We start from the raw sequence: 20,662 nt of genomic DNA, 5'->3' as shown, positions 1-20,662 counted from the left end.
CCCCTTGGCTGCTGTTTTGACTGCGCGCTCGTGCTCGCCTGCGCGCGCCCCTTCGCTCACCTGCCTTGCGCTCGTCTCCCTGAGCGTCACGCGCGCTGAGTCCGGACGGTGAGTCCTCCTGAACGTCAGAGTCCGAAGAGACGACACGATTGTCTTTTATTTTTTATTTTTAATCATTCACTCTTAAACTTCACGCTGTTTGTGACGTCAAAGAAACAATGAGGTGAGAATATATATATATATATATATATTTTATTCATTAACTTCCTTTAAATCCTAAACGCTGCGCTGTGTCACCTGTTTTCCTCTTTCGTAACACGTTTTTTCTTTTTTCCATATTTATAGAACATAATTTTATTTACTTACTGAATCGGTAAATAAGAAAGCTGGAAAGGCGAGACTAGAAGGAGGTTGTGTTGCTCTTTTAAGTCACGTTTGTGTGATTTTTGTGTCATGACGACTGACTCCATGCTCAGATCGATAATAGATGATATAATAAAGATAAGATCATTTACATTATAAGCAGACAGAGCGTTGATAATAACATAACTGGACTTTCTAGTTCATATATTTGCTTTTTAGTGGCTGAATTTTAAGATTCCCTTAAAAAAAATGTAAAATTGAAACATTTGTATTTTGGATCATATTCTGAGATTTTATAGGAAAATATATATATACTAATTTTTAATAAAAGGTTATAAATGCTTATAGCGTAGCCAGAAAATTGCACTCTTAGATTAAATTCACGTTAGATCGGCCGACATTTCAAATGAATTGTGGTCAATTCAATCATAACTGGTAAAACAATGAAGAAATATGATTTGAATCATTTTTGAATCATAAATAAGAACACAGATACACCAGAATAACGAGACCTGCAGACAGTGGGATGGAAACAAACAACACAATCAATTGTTTTTACAGATTATCATTTATTTGTGACATTTCCCAAGCAGTAGGTCAATCCCTCTGTGTAATCCCTCTGTGACTTTTAATATTCAATCACTTGTGGACCTGTAGCAGATTAAATGCAGATTTAGTCACAAAATTAATTTTGCCTTAGCAGCAGTCAGAGAGAGACAGACTCTCTTAAACATGGAGTAGACAAAATATGTTTTAACGTGCACCGGGGTGCGTCCGTGGCATGTCATTCCTGTACACGCCTAAACAGTGTAAACCGAATGTTTGTGCATGGCTTTGCTCCAAAGGGGAAGAACTTGCAGCCGGACGAACAAGTTCTTTGCATCACGGGAGAAATGACGAGCGAGCGATTTGTCATTAAACTGGCATTAAAACCATCCACAGGAGAGGTTTGTTTGTCAACTGTGACTTTAAATGCTTATTCATATGCATTTTAAATCCCTTTTTCTCCATCTCTTTCGGGCAGTGAGACTATTCTTCGCCGCGGTGTGGACACGCACTCATCAAAGGAGGTTTTTGCTGCGATTTAAGATCTTTCGGGACCTCAGAGGGAGCGATTGGAGAATAACTCAAAACACACACACACACACACACACGAAGGAAATCGCTTTCATCTGGAACCTAGACAAAGACAAAGGTTCAGATCTCAGTCACGGAGACGGACCACGTGAGAAGACACAAAGTTGATCCGATACGAGTCCCTCGCACAGACCGCCATGCCGGGCCGTGCGAAAGGCTTTCGGAAAAAGAAGAGGCCTGGCGAAGAAGCGACGGAGGCATCGCTGGTGCCGAACGTAATAGTCGTCTCCAGCGATGGAAGGGGGACAATCGGAGTAGGAAACGTCCTGGAACTGGACAATTTTTGTCAAACGCCGGACTGCACAGAGCAAAGCGGTGGCGACGATGTGTTGCGACCAGCGCTGAGCGACCACCAGGTTTCTGTAGAAGTGGATTTGGCGAACACTCCGCAGGTTCCTGGACCCCTTCGGGGCAATTCTTTGTTGAGCAGAAGAGATAGGACCCTGCGGCCGATGGACTCGTCCGACAACAGCGCCTCGTTGCAAAGGGACGGTTGCATCGGCCCAGACTGCGGCGGCGGTGCAACACCGAGTCCCGCTCAGACTAGCGGCGAGATCGACCAAAGCGTCCTGGCGAAGACGAGCGCTACCTCTCCCGTCAACTTCTCCGACTCCGCTTTAGAACGTTGTCATTTGGACAAAAAAAGTTTCCCGGCCTTCGACAGAAGCGTTTCCAACGTAGACTCGGCGAGGGACAGCCCCCCGTTGTCGCCTGCCGATTCGAGGGGCGGCTTCGACGTCAGGTGGGACACGGAGGACCGGCGGAGCAACGGCTCCGGGCGGACTGTGAGGGAAGGGATGTGCTGCTGCTACCAGGTGTTCCGCAGAGCGTGCCTGCAGTGTGCGGAGGAGACTCCGGCCATGCTGCCGGGACTGGTGCTGTCTTTGGCCTTCTGTGTGGCCATCATCGTCCTCATTCCCACCACAGGACGGGTGAGACCAAAGACACGTAGAGGACAGTGTGTGTGTGTGTGTTTGTGCGTTTGTGTGTGCTTCATGTTAGGCCCTCTGTAATAGCAGGATCCGGACGCAATCAGTTCAAAGAGAACACTCAAAATCTGTCTCCATTGTGCGAGGGAGAGGGAGGGGGGGGGGGGGGGGTTGTCACAGGAGCAGCCAACGTCAACATGAGGCAGGGATTGTGTGTGTCAAACCTGTTCTTGTAAAAACAGCCCTGCATTCCGGGTTCTTCCCGCGGAGCAGTGACACACACAGATTCTTCTTGGGTTTTTCATGCGAGCAAAGTTTCTTTTCTTTTGTTGTTGTCCTCTTTTTTTACTTTCTTTTCGTTTGTTACTTTATTACCTTTTAAAGTATAAACACCGGCACCGTCAGAGGAGCGTCTTTGGAAACTGTGGTGTGCGGAGAATGCTTGAACTTGGCAGGATGTAGTTTTTGCCCAACAACAGTTTTATGCCTCAAGGTCAAAAAAGGTTGAGAAAAATGTCTCTTAATTTAATCTTCTTTTATAACCTCCATGAAAATCTGGATCCAGATCCAGACATAAAAAAAAAAAGCCCAGACAGAGGTTTCTGTATTCTTACAGTTTTACATGTTCCTCCCCGTCTCTGCGCTAGAACATCCACGTCCACGTCGGCGCCCTGTCGGTGGTGTGCGTGGTTCTCTGCCTGAGCGTCTTCCTGCTCGTCTGCCTGCCCTGGCTGGCCACGGTCCGGCGCTGCGGAGGAGCGCTGGCCCTCTTCGTGTGGGGGACGCTCTACGTCACTGCCATCGTCTTCATCTTCACGGGGGGGCCTGTCACCGCCTGGGAGCAGGTGAGGCGAGCGGAAAGCGGGAGATACGAGAGGGTTTAGTGTCTCCGCTCTTTTTTTCCCCACGTCTGCTCCCTGTCCCGTCTCAGGTGGCGTTCTTCCTCTTCCTCTCCCTGAGCGTGTACACCGTCCTGCCGCTCTCCATGGCCTGGGCTCTGATGGTCGGGATCGGGACCAGCGTCTCCCACATCGTCATCATCAGCGTCTACGTTCCTGTCACGAGCCCGGAGACGCCAGACCTGGTCGTGCAGGTGATGATGAACGTTTTTTAAGATATCGAAAATGAATGATGAAAGGCTCTCTCGATCACGAGTCAAACCCGAGTCGGGGAAGACCGAGGACACGCCGGAGAGACGATGTCTCCTCTCCTCTGACGTCTCCTCTCCCATCATAGCTGGTGGCCAACGCGGCGTTGCTGCTGTGCGTGAACTGCGTTGGGATTTTCCACCTGTGGACGACCGAGCGCGATCTCAGGACGTCCAATCGGAAGAGGGAGGAGTTCAGCGCCGTGCGCTCGCAGAAGGAGATAAAGAAATATCAGCAAGTATAAACAACCGCGTCTACTCGTTGCATGATGGAGCTTCAAATACACAAACAGGGTTCTTATATTTATTTAAACCAATTCGGGGTTTTTTTTGACTCGCCTTTATTTGCACTGCTCTCGTCTCCTGGTGGATCGGTTATCGTCATTAGGCGTTATTCCAGGGCTACTTCAGCCCGGGTTTTTGGATGCCGTGTGCTTTTTCCCTGGCTGGTCGGGCCCACAGATTAATAATTGACTTGCCTGGAGCCCATGCAGGAGTAGAAGAGGCCCGAGTCAAACGGACACCGTTCACAAGCAGGCAAAACAAATAGATGGAAGGTGATCCGCTGTGTCAACACGGCGTCGCTTCAAAGAGGCTTTTTGCTGGTCCCTTTTTATGTCGTCTCTGTGAACAGAAATCCAGTGACGCTCCTTGTTGTCTCTGTGTGTCCCCCCCCCCCCCCCCCCCCTCGGTAACAGGAGCGACTCCTCCTGTCCGTGTTGCCGCGGTACATCGCCGTGGAGCTGAAGACGGAGGTGATAAAGAAGCTCTCCGAGCCCAAGAGCAGCGAGAAGACCGACTCCAACTTCCACAGCCTCTACGTGCGGCAGCACAAAGACGTCAGGTGACGATTGACGTCTTTCGCTTTTGTCGGGGGGGGGGGGGGGGGGGCATGAATCCCCTCCCTCCTTGGAGTGTCTATAGATCTCTCCCCTAAAAGTCGGCGTCGCGCAAATACATTCCTGACGTTTGCTTTGATCTGGGCTCCGCAGCATCTTGTATGCAGACATCGTGGGCTTCACGAAGCTGGCGAGCACCTGCACACCGGAGGAGCTGGTCGCCGTGCTCAACAAGCTCTTTGGCAGATTCGACGACATCGCCAAGGTGACCGTCCCACCCAAACGTTTCGTTGTTGTTGTTTTTTTGACATGCAGCTTTGATCCCGGTGACTCGCCTATCCCACCCCCTCTTTGTGTCTTTTCCACGTGTAGAGGAATGGGTGTCTCCGCATTAAGATCTTGGGCGACTGCTACTACTGCGTGTCCGGTCTTCCTGATCCCATCCCCACCCATGCCAGGAACTGCGTTCAGATGGGACTGGACATGTGCAACGCCATCAGGTCGGTGCGGCCAATTCGCGGCTGATTGTATGACGACTTCGTGACTCTTATTTCACTTTCCAGAGCTGAAGCTGTAAAAATAGCTCCACGGATGCGACTCACAACTATCTCCTCCTCTCCTTTCAGCAAACTGCGAGAAGCGACGGAGGTCGAGATCAGCATGAGGGTCGGCGTCCACACCGGCAACGTCCTCAGCGGCGTGATCGGCTTGCAGAAGTGGCAGTACGACGTGTGGTCACACGACGTTACATTAGCCAATCACATGGAGTCCGGAGGTCTTCCAGGGTGAGGGGGGGAAAACTTTAACGTTTTTTTTTAAAGATTTTTGCAGCTTTTTGCTGTTTGGGTAATTCTTTGTTATTGTTTTTATTTAGGCGCGTACACATCACGGAGGAGACCCTGCAGCATTTAAACGGAGGGTATCAAGTGCAGGAAGTTGAGAGGAGGAGTCAGGATCCCTTTCTTAAAGGAAGGAAAACCTTCCTGGTGATTGATCCCCACAATCCCGAGAGCAAACCCAGGAGACCGAAACAGGTAGGTTTGAGAACGTCGAGCTAGTAGCCTATCAGCAGGGGTTTAGCGGTAAGGAGAACACTATCGTATGGTTTGTATGGGGATCAGCGGAGCTGCAGACGCACCGATTATTCTGCCGTTGTTCGAGCTAATTCATTTTAATTAACAATTTTGACTCATTACAGCCAGACAATCTCGCACCAGGAGAGATCAGGCAGAGGGCGTCGGTCAGGATGTCTCAGTACCTGAAGTCCTGGCGGACCATCCACCCGTTTGCGGACCTGAGCAACCCCAACGCCAAGCACGCCAAGAAACCAGTCGTGCCCACCGGCGCCGTTACAAACCAGTCGCAGCAGTTTGAGGTATGCATTCGTTCCAAAGATAGGGTTGATCGTTCCGTACTGTCATATTGAGAGAGGTAATAACGGGTCAATATGTTTGTGTGTTTACTTTAGGAAGGATCGTACCAGTTTAACTCTTGGTAAGTGTTTTAGGAGAGACCGGAAACAGAAAAAAATAGACAAAGAACGCACCAGAATGCAGAATTTGGTATCAAGGATTTATTCTTCCCTTCTCCTAAAAAAAAAAAAGAACACGAATTGAATGCTGTTTAGTTTGTGTTAAATGCTGTTTCTCATGTGCTCTTGCTTTTGTCCCAGTCTGGTGGTGGACGCCAACGTCAGGGGATCACTGGACACGATAGACATTGCAAGGTCAGATAGAAATCTGGAGGAACGGTGTCTTTTCTAGAAATGCATTTCGCTGGATTTCGTATTAGCTCACAGCGGAGTCTGATTTTGTCATTTAGGAGAAGGTTAAAGAAGGTCAACTGCTTCACTCTGCTGTTCAATGACCTGAGCCTCGAGAAACAGGTTAGGCCCATTTCCCAGACCAGCGCGATGCAGCCTTTGCGCGTTTGCAAATCAATTGTTTCTGCTTGTTTGTCTCATCCGTCCGTGTGTTCCAGTTCCTCTTTTCAGAAGTGAAGGGTTTGCATCATTCGCTGAGCTGCTTGGCTTTAGTCTTCATCACTATTTTTACCGTCCAGATACTCGTCTCTAAGAAGTGAGTTATTTATGTCATTTAAAATATGTAAATGTGCTCCTACGCTCCCCGCCCCCTTCCTCGCCTCGATTTTTATTATTCTTAGCTTGTTCTTGAATGAGCAAATTAAACGGCGCAAATCGTCTGCTTCCACCGCCGCAGTAACTTCGAGATGGCCGTGTCGTACGGCGCCACCTTCCCCGTGCTGGTTCTGCTGCTGACGATCGCTTTCACCGGATACCTGGAGGTAAATGAACGGAGGGTTTGGTGTCCGATAACGACGGACAGAGCCTGAGTCTGAATGTACTTCTGCTTCCAGAAACTGCGTTCCAAGATGCCGGCGGGTATTCAGTGGTTCTCGGGTCTGTCCCGCGGAGTCTCCACCCGGGCGGCGCTGCGAGTCTTTGTGGTCAGCCTCGGCGTGCTCATCACTTTGCTTATGGCGTTCCTCAACTTGGTGAGTTCCTCGTCTGTCTCTTCCTGTTTTCGACTTTAGTTTTTTTTTTCTCTCTCTCTCTCTGTCACACTTCTTGGCGTTACCTTTTTCAGGTGTTCCTCCCAGGAAACAACTGCACATCGATAACCAACAGGACGGAGCTGGAGGAACTCAACCTCTACACTTTACCGGTAAAGGAGTGCATAGTTTGTCGATACGTCAGCGTTTCAAGTTATTTATTTATTTCTACTTTTGAAGGTCAATTCTTTCTTAATTTATACCAATAAAAGTAATTTAATAATGTCACCTATATATAACTTTATAGGTTAAACCCACATTCTTCTCCTCCCACTAACCTCGTTCCCAGTATTACGTCTACTGCTGCCTGCTGGCCATGCTGGGGGTGATCGTGTTCGTCAGGACGTGCTTGTCGATGAAGGTGCTCCTGCTCACGATGGCCGTGGTGGTTTACCTGGCCCTCTTTATCCACGTTTACGCCCCGAGGTCGCAGTGCCTCATCGACTTGCTTTACAATGACAGCAGGTGAGATCTGATCGCGTTCTCTCCAGGGGGGGGGTTCAGTAACTGTTTTGGCTCTTAATATTAGAATGTGCTCGTATTTATCCACAGGCCAGGAGTGCTGAAGGATCCTCAGATCATGTCTGGCCTTTGGCTCGTCATCTTTTACATCATATGCCTCATACTGGCCAGACAGGTGAGTGCGTCTTTACAGATGTTAATAAAGCATGTTTTTTTTTTTTTTCCTACCATTTTAAAAGAACTTAACCTCTGACCCTCCACTTCCCCGTCTTTCCGTCAGGATGAGCTGGGCTGCCGAGTTGACTTCCTGTTGGATTGCTGTTTCAAGACGGAGCGAGAGGAGATGGAGACGATGGAGAATGTCAACATGCTCCTCCTTCAGAACGTGCTGCCATTCCACGTCGCCTCCTTCTTCATTGGCAAAACTGTTCGCAACCAGGTAAAGAAAGCAAAATGAATTCATTTAATAAAAAAAGATTTGACTTTTAACCTTCTTGAAACTCCTTTACCTTTAAAATAAACTGTGTTTCAGGACCTGTACAGTCAGTCGTATGACTGCGTCTGTGTCATGTTTGCCTCGGTGCCTCAGTTCAAAGATTTCTACAGCGAAAGCAGCGCCAACAGAGACGGCCTGGAGTGTTTGCGCCTGCTCAACGAGATCATATCGGACTTTGACGAGGTAAGACGAAGAAGATGCTATTTTTCTACTCTCAGTTTCAGCATCGTCTCTGTCTGACTTTATTCTCTTGTCCACGTCACGCAGCTTCTGTCTAAGCCTAAATTCTCTTCGGTGGAGAAGATTAAGACTATTGGCAGCACATACATGGCAGCAACCGGCCTGACTTACTCGCCCCTAACGGATGAAACTAAGGTTCGATCAGTCTCTCGCGGCCCCAATTGATCAATTTCTCAATTTTAATTTGTGTAATTGTGAAACTTGCCCACATTAACATGATCTCTGGCTCCCCCTGCAGAAGGTTGAGATGTCGTACACCCACGTGCGCTCCATGGTGGAGTTTGCCACCGCTCTGATGGGGGTGATAGAGTCTATCAACACGCACGCTTTCAACAGCTTCAAACTCAGGATCGGTGAGTTTATCCTTGGTTAATGCACGTATGCTTGTTCGTAATCCTAAAACTCAGATGGCTTAGCCTTCTTTCTTTATCACCAATCACCTTTTAACATTTTAAAAGTGAAAAAAATAATACTTTCAATGTACATGTTCACTTAAATAATGTGATTTACAATGATTAACATTCCATCTATGCAGTACTGAGTCAAAACCTAATTTTGCTCTCATGGTAATAAATACAGATTTTTCCAGATTTCGAATTCTTGTGCAATTATACAACAAATGCGATAATTATATTAACGTTTGATCGTATGTTCCTGATCATTCCTCTTGGCCTGTCAACTCGCAGGAATAAATCACGGTCCAGTGATTGCAGGCGTGATCGGAGCTCACAAACCTCAGTACGACATCTGGGGGAACTCTGTTAACGTGGCCAGCAGAATGGAAAGCACCGGCGTGTTGGACAAGATACAGGTCAGGCGAAAGAAAGAAAAAAAGGATAGGAATGCTTTACATGGTGAAATATATATGGCTCAGTAAGAACGTTAAATGCATATTAATGGAGCAGAGCTTGCACTTATAATAATAAACAAAGTATAAATATCTATGTTCCAGTTGCGTAGGGTACTTCAATTTAAGGACGACTCACTGATGACAGTCAAGTCTGTTACATCGGAACGTTCACCCATTTGATTTGGAATTCTAAGGATACAAAATGTATCCCTTTGACCTCCCTCCCTTTTCTTTCTGCTCCCAGGTGACGGAGGAAACGGCCCTGATCGTCGAGAGCGTCGGCTACAGCGTGACTCTCAGAGGGGTGATCAACGTGAAGGGCAAAGGGGAACTCACCACTTACTTTGTTAACACGGACCAATCGTCTCTTCCGTTCTGACTGCGATATTTGCATTTATCTCGCAGACCTTTATCCAAGACATGCTTCTCGTGTGAACTGACAATGCGTGAAATCATTCCGCGTCCTCGTGGAGGTTAAACGCCCGACGCATCGGCAGCAACTTCTGTATTATAACGTCATGAGCATCTGCACTTCCTTACTGCTGATCGATGCAGCAGAACCTGTGACTGTTGATGAAACACTAAATGAACGGTTAAATGAAGGCGATTACCGGCAACTGGGACATTGAGCGCATTCAGTTCTTGGACCATTTAATGACCATTTTTCCAGCTTTGAAAATGCTTGCGTTAGTAATGAAGGACTAATGAGGCAGTTTGTGTAGTTATAAGAAGACAATCAATCAATTGTAATAAGATGAATGGCCGGGCGGGGGGGAGTATCAGAGCATAGAGAAGAGAAATCTCCTGTCATACATGTTTCTTTGTTTTTCTTTTATTGTGAAATTCTGGATAGTTTTACATTTTGCACATGATTGAGAAAGGATTGATCGCCCTCATAAATGTAATTCTTTATGTCCAAGTAGGGACGGGATTATTTAAGATGTTGTACAGTAAACAGTGAAGAACTGCTGGTCAGTGTCCACTGCTCACCATAGAGAGATTTACTAGAGGTATGTTCACTTAAATATCGATTTCTCGTTTCACTGCTGTTTAAAACTGACATTTGATGCTGTATAACACATCCGTACTCAGGCTTTGTGCTATGAAAAGCTGGACAATGCACATTTAACCTTGCACTTTTCAATGTTTTATGTTTTTATAGGGAGTTTTGGATTACAAAACAGTGTTGAGTAGGCTACTGGAGTTTACTTTTATGTGTGCCGTACGTGTTTGTCAGGAAGGATGTGAAGTGTGAATGAAAAAAAGTTTTTTTTTTCTGCATGGGGAAATATTTTTCTATTGTATTTATAATCTAATAAAAAAAAGGCAGATATTTGTGAACTTCACCCGCTTCTTTCGTGAACACCTCCTGTTTTAAGAACAGATACGCCCATATACGCTCTGATTGGCTTAGAAAACCACTCCTCAACTTTCTCCACTTCCTATTGGCTGGCACGGACGTCCGTCACACTTCTTCCTGTTTCACGGTGCGGTTTGTTATCGAAACGGTAAACGAGACGGGGAAATGTTGACGGTCGGCGTTAAAGGAGGAGGTGAGTCTTCCCCGGACGTTTAAAGTTGTTGTCAAAGTTACGAACGTGGTTTAGCGGCAAGTCGAGAACGTTTCAGCGGTAAAAGTTGTGCTCTTTTTACAAATTTAATTTGGGAAAGAAAGTTTAAACGTGAAGGCTAGCTTCCTACGTCGTCCCTTGTTTTGTTTTTTTAGACTTTAAGGACACACACGACCCGCTATAAGTTTGTCCGTGTGTGATTATGTATTTTAATTTATAATTTATATTCATATATTTTTTTCCAGTGACGCTGTTGCATATAAAGACGCGCCTAAGATGTCTGGGGCCCTTGAGTCAACCAGGAAGCGCCGCCCCCCAAAGATGTTCTTGATCTCGACCGATCTGAAGGTCCAGGACCAGCTGGAAGGTACCATTCGGCTTCAACGGGGGTTCATGTGCCAGGAGCAGGACCGAAGCAGGGACGACCTTTGGGTGAAGGTAACTCACTTTGACTTGAGCATGATGGTGGTTGCCAGATCTGGGCAAAGGGTCATTTCGATGCAAGTGTTTTATTTATAAAGCAAAAAACCTGTTAAGACTGTATAAAATATACTGTCAAAAATACTTGTACTATAATAAATAAATACTACAATATTAGTTTTAGTTTGCGGGTCAAATAATCAGTCCTTCACCTCAACTAAATAAAGGAAGATTTGTTTTATAGCTACACGGAAACGCACATAATTCTTAAAACATGATACAAACAGTGTTGTAGTATTTACCCCCCACAAGGCAAAAAAATAATGCAATATTTAAACTTTGTATGTTGGTGACAGCATAACAGAAATTAGGTTGGTTTCCACGTGATTATCGACGCTTACTCTATTGTTCTGATTGTTTGAGGATAAAAGGTTCTCCGTCTCGTATTTCACACATGCTGCTTCTTCAAACGGGGTCTATCCTTAAAACTATTCCCACCTCCTGTGGCGCTTGCCTCTAATTTATTTTTCTCCTCTCTCCCACACGTCTGTCTTTTCCTTCTGTTTTTGTGCCCCCCCCTCTCTGCAGGTGTTGGATAATGACATCATGTTAAAAGTAGAGAGGAAGTTCCTGCATGAAGTCCCAGCAGAGCTGAGCGGGTTTTTGGAGCCGGTGTCTGATCCAGAGGCCCGCCTCCGACTTCTAAGTAACGCATCAATATGACGTTTTAAAGAAGTGGCTATTATTTCTGTACTAATTTTATAATCTTGTAGAAGAATGGGAAAGAGCTCCATCTGTCTCCATTCATTAGGTTTGTTCCCCTTTTGCGGTAAAGGTTTCATTGTTTTATACTTTTTCAGACAACCCAGGGAAGCTGCAGCATTTGGCCAATTTATCTCTCGAAACGCCGCTGTGGGTCCAAATCGGGAAACCGGATGAGATGGCGGAAGCGGACCTTAAATACGTGGGGCCGCTGACCAGAGGGGGCAGCGCTGTGCTTTTTGGGGTGCAGCTCAAGGTAAACTAATAATTTTTTTCAGATATTCAGAATCTTCTAAAATCTAAAATAGACGTGGGTTTGATTGAGATTGTAAGTATTTTGTAGTAACTGCCCCCCCCCCCCCCCCCCCTCTGCAGGGTTCTGCTGCAGGCAGAGGAATAAGCAACGGCTCCTATAAAGGCCGCCGGCTGTTCAGCTGCCCCGAAGGCTGCGGCCTCTTCCTGCCCGTTAGCCACATCCGGCTCCGCCACTCCGACGCACGGGAGCGAACCCACGAGCAAGACCACCAGCACCAGCACCAGCACCAGCACCATCGCAGCAACGGGCACCATAACAACGGCGGCCGCCCACACCATCCCGTGCAGCAGTCCGGTCGTCACGTTAGCTTCCGGCGGCGCCGCCCCGGCAGCCCTCCCCAGCCCGGCCCTTCTGGGATGCTCTCCCGAAGGGCGGAGCCGTCGCACGCCCCCGCGTCGCCTCCGCCCTTCCACGCCGGAGAGCGGGTGTGCTTCCCCGTGGAGGATAAGGTCTACGGTGGGGAGGTGGTCTTCTGCGGCCCCCTCCCTGGCCGGTCTTCGTCGGGGATGTACGCCGGCGTCCTGCTGGTCAGTGTGACTCAGCAGATTTTAACTCTTGTCTTCCTGTTGTCGTGTTTCTCCTTTCGGATAATAATAATAATAATAATAATAATAATAATCCAAATGAAATATCAGAAAATGTAAGAAGACAAATACGAGGGCGGAAAATTAACTCTGATCCTCGAACTGAACCTAAATATAGACAAAAAATCTATTCTTTGAGTATTGAAGGCGCTGTTTAAACTATTATACAACGTGTTTTTGCTTAAATTTAAAGTCATTGTTAACATTTTGAAGTCTTTGTGTGCGTCAGGACGTTCCTGTTGGTGACTGGGATGGCTTTTATAAGGGAGAGAAGCTCTGCAACATTCCTTCCTCGCTGTATGGTCTCCTTCTGCCAACCACAAAGGTTTCCTCAGGTACGCCCCCCCCCCCCCCCCCGCCGAACGCTGATCACTGTGAGGCATTTTTATAAAATTGCATTTTCTATATAAAATTCATTACAATCGATGTCAGAAAAACATAAATGTAAAACTGACTCGGTGAAAACGGCACTTCTGTAGGGATGATTGGTTAGTGCTACTTTATTGTGATTGGCTCGTGCTTCTCAATCTCATCTTGTTCTAGTGGAACGAGATGAGAAAATAAATAAACAAAAATCTCAAAAGTAACTCAGGCGATCACAAAGATCTGCATTTATAAAGAATCTAAAGGCCTTTAATCACCGCCGTGAACTCCTAACTCTGGTTCCGTTTCCTCTTAGAACCGAGATCCCACCGTCACAATCCTCCTCTGCAGAGTTCCAGACCCATCCCGAAGCCTCTCCCGCCCCCAGACCCCGCCCCTCCCTCTTCTCCAAAGATTGCTCTGATGCCCCCGAGCAAAGAAGCGCTTAAAGCCCCTCCTCTGCCGCCGCCGAAGCCCGTCCTCAAACCCTTGCTCCCGCCTCCGCTCCCGCCTCCCAAACCCCGAAACGTGGCGCCGCACGTCGACGCCGACCAGCTTCGGCAAACCAACGGCGTCCGCGTTTCCCCCTCGCCTCTGACGCCGCCTGAAGACGCCGACGAGGCCGCGGGGGAGGAGGACGAGACGGGGCCGGCGGGCGAGCTGGAGGCGGGATCAATGGTCCAAGTGAACGACCCGCCCCTTTTCGGGGTTATCCGCTGGATTGGACGGATCAGGGGCATCTCTGAGCGAGTGGCGGGAATCGAGCTGGTGAGAACGAGATCGGTTCGCGGGACTCGGGACGAGGAGTCAACGTTCATTCAGTGTAAACACGAGAAAAACAGACATTTTGTTTGTGTGTGTGTGTGTGTGTGTGTGTGTGTGCGCGTGCGCGCGTGTGTGTCAGGACCAGGAGCTCTCTGCAGGGACAGACGGCAGCTACCTCGGCGAACGCCACTTCCGTTGCCCGCCCAACAAGGGGCTGTTCGTCCAGCTTCGGAAATGCAGGCGGGACTCCAGGTTCCCCGCCCCCGAGACGCCCGTGAATCAAGTCGAGCGATGCAACTCCGTCGGTAGGGAAACGGTGGATTTACGTTCACGGGAACGTGCAGAGGGGAGTTCCTACGCGTGAACGCTGTCGCCCTCTCAGCCTTCGCAGAGTGGGGCAGCGAGCGGGTGGAGGAGGCCACGCCTCCGGCGGAGGGGGACGAGGCCGTCGAGCTCTACCAAGGCTGGAAGAGAGGCATCCAGGGTCACCTCAACTCCTGCTACCTGGACGCCACGCTGTTCGGGTAAACGCCGGCGGCGCCTGAACGCAGCATGAAGCACTGATGATCGGTGAACTAAATGATTTCCTCCCGTCTTGCTAATTGTTTCTCCGCAGCCTCTTCTCCTGCTGCAGTTCGGCAGACTTGGCGCTGTTCTGTCCTGCCGACCCGGAAAAGGACCAGAACTCCAGCCGGGCTCAGGACCTGCTGCGTTGCGAGATCGTCAATCCTCTGCGAAGGTGTGAAAAAGAATAGAAAAGATAGAGATCGGCTGTATAATATACACATTATATTGTGTGTGTGTGTTAGTTAATGCGGCCAATCATTCCAACCAATAGGAAGGCCCGGTAGCTGCCGAACCTTTGACACATCCTCACCCCGGGTTCGCGTTCCCCTTTGCTTTGTCTTTCAGGTATGGCTACGTGTGCGCCAGTAAAACCATGGCCCTGAGACGACTGCTGGAGGCTGCAAACGGGGACACGGGTTTCACCAACCAGGAGAAAGGTGTGTGTGTGTGTGCGTGTGCGTGTGTGTGTGCGTGCGCATCTGGAATGAACGCTATTCTGCGTGAGGAATGCCGTCACGCTGTTCTTCTGTCCAGATCCTGAAGAGTTTCTCAACAAGCTTTTCCAGCTCCTCCGAGTCGAGCCGCTCCTCGTGATCAGGTGACCGACCGCCTTTGTGTTTATGCGTGCAAAACAGACTCGCACCTTATTGGTCGATTCAGTATCGCTCAGGCTGGTGGGGGGTAATAACCAGTTAATCTAATGAAACAGAAAATCTTATATTCATGTACCCCCCCCCCCCCCCTCCACTCTTGCAGATCAATGACTCAACAGCCTCAGAAGTGCCACCTCTACCAGCTCTTCCCGCCCACCGTCCCTCCCTCCCCCTCCCCCTCCTCGCCCGCGCCTCTCTCCCCGGTCGACTCCCCCATCCCGCTCGCCTCCCCTTCCAGTCGGATGAGAGTCGCCAGCGTCCAGGCGCTGCTGGAGTCGTCCTTCCTCCACGCCGGCCTCAAGTTCGTCGAGGTGACGGAAAACAAAGGAATTCACGACTCCCCCTGTTCTTGCGGTTACCTTTCTGAATCGGTGTTCCACTCCAGGCTCCCTCCTGCCTCTTGCTGCTCATGCCTCGCTTTGGAAAGGACTTCAAAATGTTTGACGCCATCTTGCCCACCCTCAGCTTGGACCTCACAGACCTGCTGGATGACTGTAAGGGAGCGTCTCCTACAGGAGTCTCCATTTAACAATTGTTTTTATCTCGTTTAGCATTCGGTTTTATGGATTTGAGGTCTTGTTTTTTTTTTTTTTTTTACACTAAAGTGTATTTTTGTTGTTGTCTTTAGCTCTGAGGCAGTGCAGCATCTGTCAGGCGCTAGCGGAGTGGGAGTGTCTCCAGTGTTACGACGACTTGGACATCACTCCGGGTCGTCTCAAACAGTACTGCCCGACCTGCAACACACAGGTCGCCATTTCTACCTTTTTAAAGTTGAACAGATTCCAGCTTTCGCCGGCTTTTTTTTTTTTTTTTGACGATACGCTTTCCTGAACTCCAGGTCCACAGCCACAAGAAGCGAGCGTCCCACAGCCCGGTGAAAGTCGTCGTCCCCGCGGACGGGCCGTGGACGGGCCCCCTGGCGTGCGCCCGCCAGCGAATGTCTCTGTTTGCTGTAACGTGCATCGAGACCAGCCACTACGTGAGCTTCGTGAAGAATGGACCCCTCTTGACCGACTGGCTGTTCTTCGACAGCATGGCTGACAGGGAGGGTGAGAGATTCTCTCTTCAGGCGGACGGGATCTAAAATCAAACTGTTGTTGTTGTTGTTTTTAAAGCGCTCCATTGCGATCCGATTCAGGTGGCGAGAACGGCTTCAACATCCCGCAGGTGAGGGCGTGTCCGGAAGTGGGCCGCTACTTCGGCCTCTCGGAGGAGGAGCTGAGCAGGGTCGACCCCGCCTCTTTGCGGGAGCCCGCCCGCCGCCTGCTCTGCGACTCCTACATGTGTCTGTATCACAGCCCCGAGCTCAGCCTTTATAAGTGATGTGGGTAAATAAAATAGTAAAACACTCAGTATTATCTAGGGAGATGAATGAAATAAAACATTTTAGCCTCACAGAATGAAGCGTCCACTGTTGCAAAAACATTTGAACGTCCCATCACTGAATTTCTTATGCAGAATTAGTTTTTTCTTTTCTTGCATGATGAAATGTCACTTGTTTGTCTGGCTTTTTATCAGGTCAGTTGAGAAAAAAAACAAAAAGAGAGGCGCAAACTGAGGATACGGGTGACCCCGAGTGAAAGAATCACTTCTACAATGTGATTTTCTGCACTGCAACTTTCATTCATATTTGTTTAGAGGCTGACTTGTGTGGAAATGACAACCTTTTGTTTCACGTAAAAACTAAAAATGAGACTTTATTGTTTTCTGTTAACCGAATATTTGTTTGGATTGTCATTTACCAATCTCTCCGTTGTTAGCTTCAGTTGTTTAGTGCAGATAATGACCAAGTTTAGATTCTAAATTTGTACGTTCGTCAACTTGATCCTAAATGAGTGTAATAGGTGGCAGTGGCCATCTTTACTCACCTGCCACTGATAATACTCCAAAACCACCGTGTCTCTATTGTTCACTTTGTAATTACATTTGCACTGCTGCTTACATGTCCTTATGTGTATATGTATATAAAGCTACTGTACTGCTTAAGGGGCATTGGTTGTAATGTTCGTCCTAATAAATGTCTTTATAGTATTTTAGTCTGTAGTTCTGTCATTTTTCTATGGAAGTCTGTTCACAAATGTGCAAATATCCTTCAGCAGGTAGATGTAAAATAATTAATTGTGCAACATATGTTTATATAATATTCTGAATAAACAAGATACTGACTAATAATAATCAGATTAATAATCCCATTTTGATCACGGCAGCATTGTGTGTGTGTGTGTGTGTGGCGGGGAGGAGGGTCGTAGCCATTATGTGATAAATTTGTTTTACTCAGTACAAATCATTACAAGTAAAATAAACTTGAAAAATGAAAAAATATAACTCTGGCTATGGATCTTTTGTGTTGTTTGTGCTGACGGAGGATAAACAGGATAAACAATAAGCACTTTTAATGTTTTTAATGAAAGAATAAATAAATAAATGTGTCTTGTCTGCAGCAGCGCTACTGCAGGGCGGACGTGACGCAAAAATAGTGCGTCATCACTCCGTTCCCGGAAGCTGCTTGCGACGAGAGGTCGAATCAAAGAAAAAAGAATCGAGAAAAGAGCCAGCGGTCGATTTGATGTTTCTATAAGGTAATGCGGACGTTAAACGGGAGCCTGATTGTTTATTATGACGTCACGCTGCCACGGCGTCGCTTTACAACGGCGACAAGTCATCAATATTACGAACCGTGAAACTATTAAAATGGCTAATCGTCCTTCACCTAGTCATGCTTTTGAGCGGTAGTCACCAATATAAAACCATGTGTTCGATAAGAAAAGCATATAATAATCAATATTAATCGTTCTAACAGAATTAATGTAGGCAATTAAATTCAAAATACTTTATTTATCCCCCCACCACCCCGTATCATTTTAAAAGAAAAAGAAAATTAAGGTACTCTCAGTACCAGGATAGAAAATCTGAATAAGAAGATGTACTTTCCTAACAAAGTATGTGTAATAATGTATAATATTAGATTTGTTTTTTTGTTTTTTTTGCCTGACTGACAAAGAGCTGAAAGGGTAAACACCTTATTTCTGTTTTTATTGGCTGAAGACGTGTCTGAGGTTCAGCAGTGCAGCTGGTTGCCATGGCATCTCCGGGGAGACAAGGTGGAGGAGGAGGAGGAGGAGGAGGAGCTGGAGCGCTGTCAACAAGAGGAGGCGGTGGGGCCAGGAGGATGAAGTGGGCCCTGGAGTTGAGCTTGGGTAACACCAGGTGAGCAGTAACGGAACGTGTGATAATCTCAATCTCATCGTTTATAATACGATTCTTTCATCTCGTCTGGCTGTTTGATGAAGTCATGGTGGGTTTTTAAAAGCTAAACTCTTTCTGCGCTGCAGGAGTCGTGACCGACAGGGTGGTCAAGGAGACGCCGTTTACCCCATCGGTTACTCCGAGAAACCTGTTCCCGACACCAGCATCCAGGAGACGGACAAGAACCTGGTGGAGAAGGTGAGCAGGGAGGAGGCGGAGCTCTTTGATTTCACCTTTTTGTTTTGTTTTTTTATTATGTCTTTTAGAATACGTCTGTCGCCGGAGGGTTGCAGTTTTTTCGCGGGTGATTTTGGTGTGATGGTGGAGAGGAATTAAAACGCAGGTCCATAAATAAGGATCTCTCCTGCTTTCCTGACAGCGCTGCTGGGACGTGGCTCTCGGGCCCCTGAAACAGATTCCCATGAACCTGTTCATCATGTACATGTCGGGCAACACCATCTCCATCTTCCCCATCATGATGGTCTGCATGATGGCCTGGAGGCCCATACAGGCACTCATGTCCATGTCTGCCAGTGAGTGTCATCTAATTTTTGTTTTTTCGGCTGACATCCCTTTACTTCCTGTGTTTTCTGACATCGTTACCCGTCCGTCTGTATTCTCGCGTCTCAGCTTTCAAGCTGTTGGAGAGCTCCAGTCAGCAGTGGCTTCAGGGCCTCGTCTACCTGGTTGGTAATCTCCTGGGCTCAGCATTGGCCATCTACAAGTGTCAGTCAATGGGACTTCTCCCTACGCACTCGTCTGATTGGCTGGCTTTCATAGAACCGCCTCAGGTAAAAGGAACTGCGTTAGAACAGCGCTAAAAATCGTGTTTCTGATCTGCTTTTTTCCCTGCTTAAATTTATTTTTATTGCAGTTTTATCTTAATAACAGCTGCGCCATTAAATCAACTCATTTCATTCAATATATTCAACTGGCCCATTTGAATTTCGTGGGTTTTTCCAATGGATTTGTTTTTCAGTCAACACATAACCTGATATTTGGAAATTAAATACATTTCCACAAAAATAATAACCTTTTTTTTTAAACCTAAGAACAAGTGATATGATTTACAGTATTGAGGTAATTGTACTTTATTTCAATATTTCCTTTTTCTGCTAATTCATACTCTGGAGGCAAATATTGTTTCTGTTTTTACTACTTTACAGATTCTGATTACTGTGAAGTAAATTCGTATGATCCATAATTACAATATGATGAATATCGATGAGATAGTTGTCAGTTTTAACGCTCGCTAATTCTGGCACTTGTTTGCTGCTCGTGCATGTTACGACCACTAGAGGGCAGAATGTGAGCATTTTACCATTATTTACTGAAATAAATACATATATAAATATTCTATAGGTATAAAGATATTCAAGATATTGTTGGTTTTTGGCTTTGAAACTTCTTTCCAGCAATGAACAGACGACTCTAAATCATTTTGTCTCTCTACAGAGGATGGAGATCCTGGGCGGAGGGATGCTGTTGTGAAACAGGCGGAACATTCACTTCCCAGAGATTCTACATGCTGTACATTCTCCCGCTTAACCCCCTGCAACGACAGTTACAACAAGAAAGATTAGAATCAGCAGCTGGGTTGTGTGGTACAGCTTTTTACAACACAATGTTGTTTGCCTTTTGTAAAATAAAAAAATGTTTCAGCCGAATAATCTGCGTTGTGTCTTTTGCCATTGACCTCTGCTCTTATTCAGATTCTTAGATACTTAAATGTAAAACTAACGTTAATTTAAGAATAAAAATGTCCACATGATTTGTTTTTGGGGTTGTTGTTTTTTTTTATTGGGCCAACATCATTAAAATAGACTTTCCTCAATAACTCCTAAAGTGCAGTTTAACATCGGTGAAGAGTTTTAATATTGAGAATTTATTATCTTGTATAATTTTCTTAAATTCTGTAAAGAAATGTGATTTTTGTCAACATGGTTCAAGCCAATAACATTTCTTCCTGCTTAATTTATAGGGCTGTTTATTAATACTGATTTGCTCACTGAAAAGTTTAATTAAATCCTCGCTGGCTTAATTCAGATGTTTTCTTTGATTGGTCTTTCTGTCACACTTAAAGCTCGACACTAGTTGTGTGTCCACTATGATATTGTACATGGAGTTAGCTGACCAGCATTTACAGAATAAACTGCAGCAACACTGCTAAAGCAGATTTGTACTCCAAAAGAAAGATTAGATATGATTAAACACATATTTAATACATATGAAATACAAATATCCTTTTTTTGTGGTTGTCTTAAACCTAATACTGCACTATTAATACACTTCAAAATGACAATGGTTTTAATACATTTTCAGATATTAGCCAAAATGAAAAAATTCTCCCCACTTTTCTAGAAATTAATGAAATTTTTAAA

General features: G+C 46.6%; 3 protein-coding genes across 3 annotated transcripts; all 3 read left to right on the top strand.

Annotated features, from left to right (window-relative positions):
- The first annotated feature begins 1,637 nt into the window (after positions 1 to 1,637).
- Positions 1,638 to 10,357, top strand: LOC137911421 (adenylate cyclase type 2-like). The gene is given in 25 exon segments (XM_068755792.1): positions 1,638 to 2,432; positions 3,077 to 3,274; positions 3,361 to 3,522; positions 3,666 to 3,815; positions 4,275 to 4,420; positions 4,569 to 4,680; positions 4,788 to 4,915; positions 5,042 to 5,200; positions 5,290 to 5,449; positions 5,614 to 5,790; positions 5,884 to 5,915; positions 6,088 to 6,141; positions 6,237 to 6,300; positions 6,396 to 6,493; positions 6,635 to 6,719; positions 6,792 to 6,929; positions 7,022 to 7,099; positions 7,276 to 7,451; positions 7,539 to 7,623; positions 7,729 to 7,887; positions 7,981 to 8,127; positions 8,212 to 8,319; positions 8,423 to 8,537; positions 8,871 to 8,995; positions 9,279 to 10,357. Coding segments are annotated over 25 exon segments (3,786 nt in total). The 3' UTR covers positions 9,414 to 10,357.
- A 203-nt stretch (positions 10,358 to 10,560) lies between these two features.
- On the top strand, positions 10,561 to 17,052 carry cyld3 (cylindromatosis (turban tumor syndrome) 3). Its single transcript, XM_068755797.1, has 17 exons — positions 10,561 to 10,587; positions 10,851 to 11,043; positions 11,614 to 11,731; positions 11,886 to 12,043; positions 12,163 to 12,630; positions 12,917 to 13,022; positions 13,367 to 13,818; positions 13,955 to 14,120; positions 14,198 to 14,339; positions 14,432 to 14,554; positions 14,728 to 14,819; positions 14,917 to 14,980; positions 15,139 to 15,346; positions 15,421 to 15,529; positions 15,664 to 15,782; positions 15,874 to 16,084; positions 16,174 to 17,052. The coding sequence occupies exons 2-17, from the start codon at positions 10,882 to 10,884 to the stop codon at positions 16,356 to 16,358; spliced, it is 2,883 nt and encodes a 960-aa protein (XP_068611898.1). The 5' UTR covers positions 10,561 to 10,587; positions 10,851 to 10,881; the 3' UTR covers positions 16,359 to 17,052.
- A 465-nt stretch (positions 17,053 to 17,517) lies between these two features.
- On the top strand, positions 17,518 to 20,056 carry emc4 (ER membrane protein complex subunit 4). Its single transcript, XM_068755805.1, has 6 exons — positions 17,518 to 17,614; positions 18,081 to 18,242; positions 18,368 to 18,479; positions 18,661 to 18,814; positions 18,912 to 19,072; positions 19,737 to 20,056. The coding sequence occupies exons 2-6, from the start codon at positions 18,115 to 18,117 to the stop codon at positions 19,770 to 19,772; spliced, it is 591 nt and encodes a 196-aa protein (XP_068611906.1). The 5' UTR covers positions 17,518 to 17,614; positions 18,081 to 18,114; the 3' UTR covers positions 19,773 to 20,056.
- Positions 20,057 to 20,662: the final 606 nt, after the last annotated feature.

This window comes from Brachionichthys hirsutus, chromosome 23, assembly GCF_040956055.1.
Source record: "Brachionichthys hirsutus isolate HB-005 chromosome 23, CSIRO-AGI_Bhir_v1, whole genome shotgun sequence".
In the NCBI taxonomy this organism is placed as follows: Eukaryota; Metazoa; Chordata; class Actinopteri; order Lophiiformes; family Brachionichthyidae; genus Brachionichthys; species Brachionichthys hirsutus.
The sequence above is the reverse complement of the archived record's forward strand: the minus strand, read 5'-3'. Positions and strand labels throughout refer to the sequence as shown.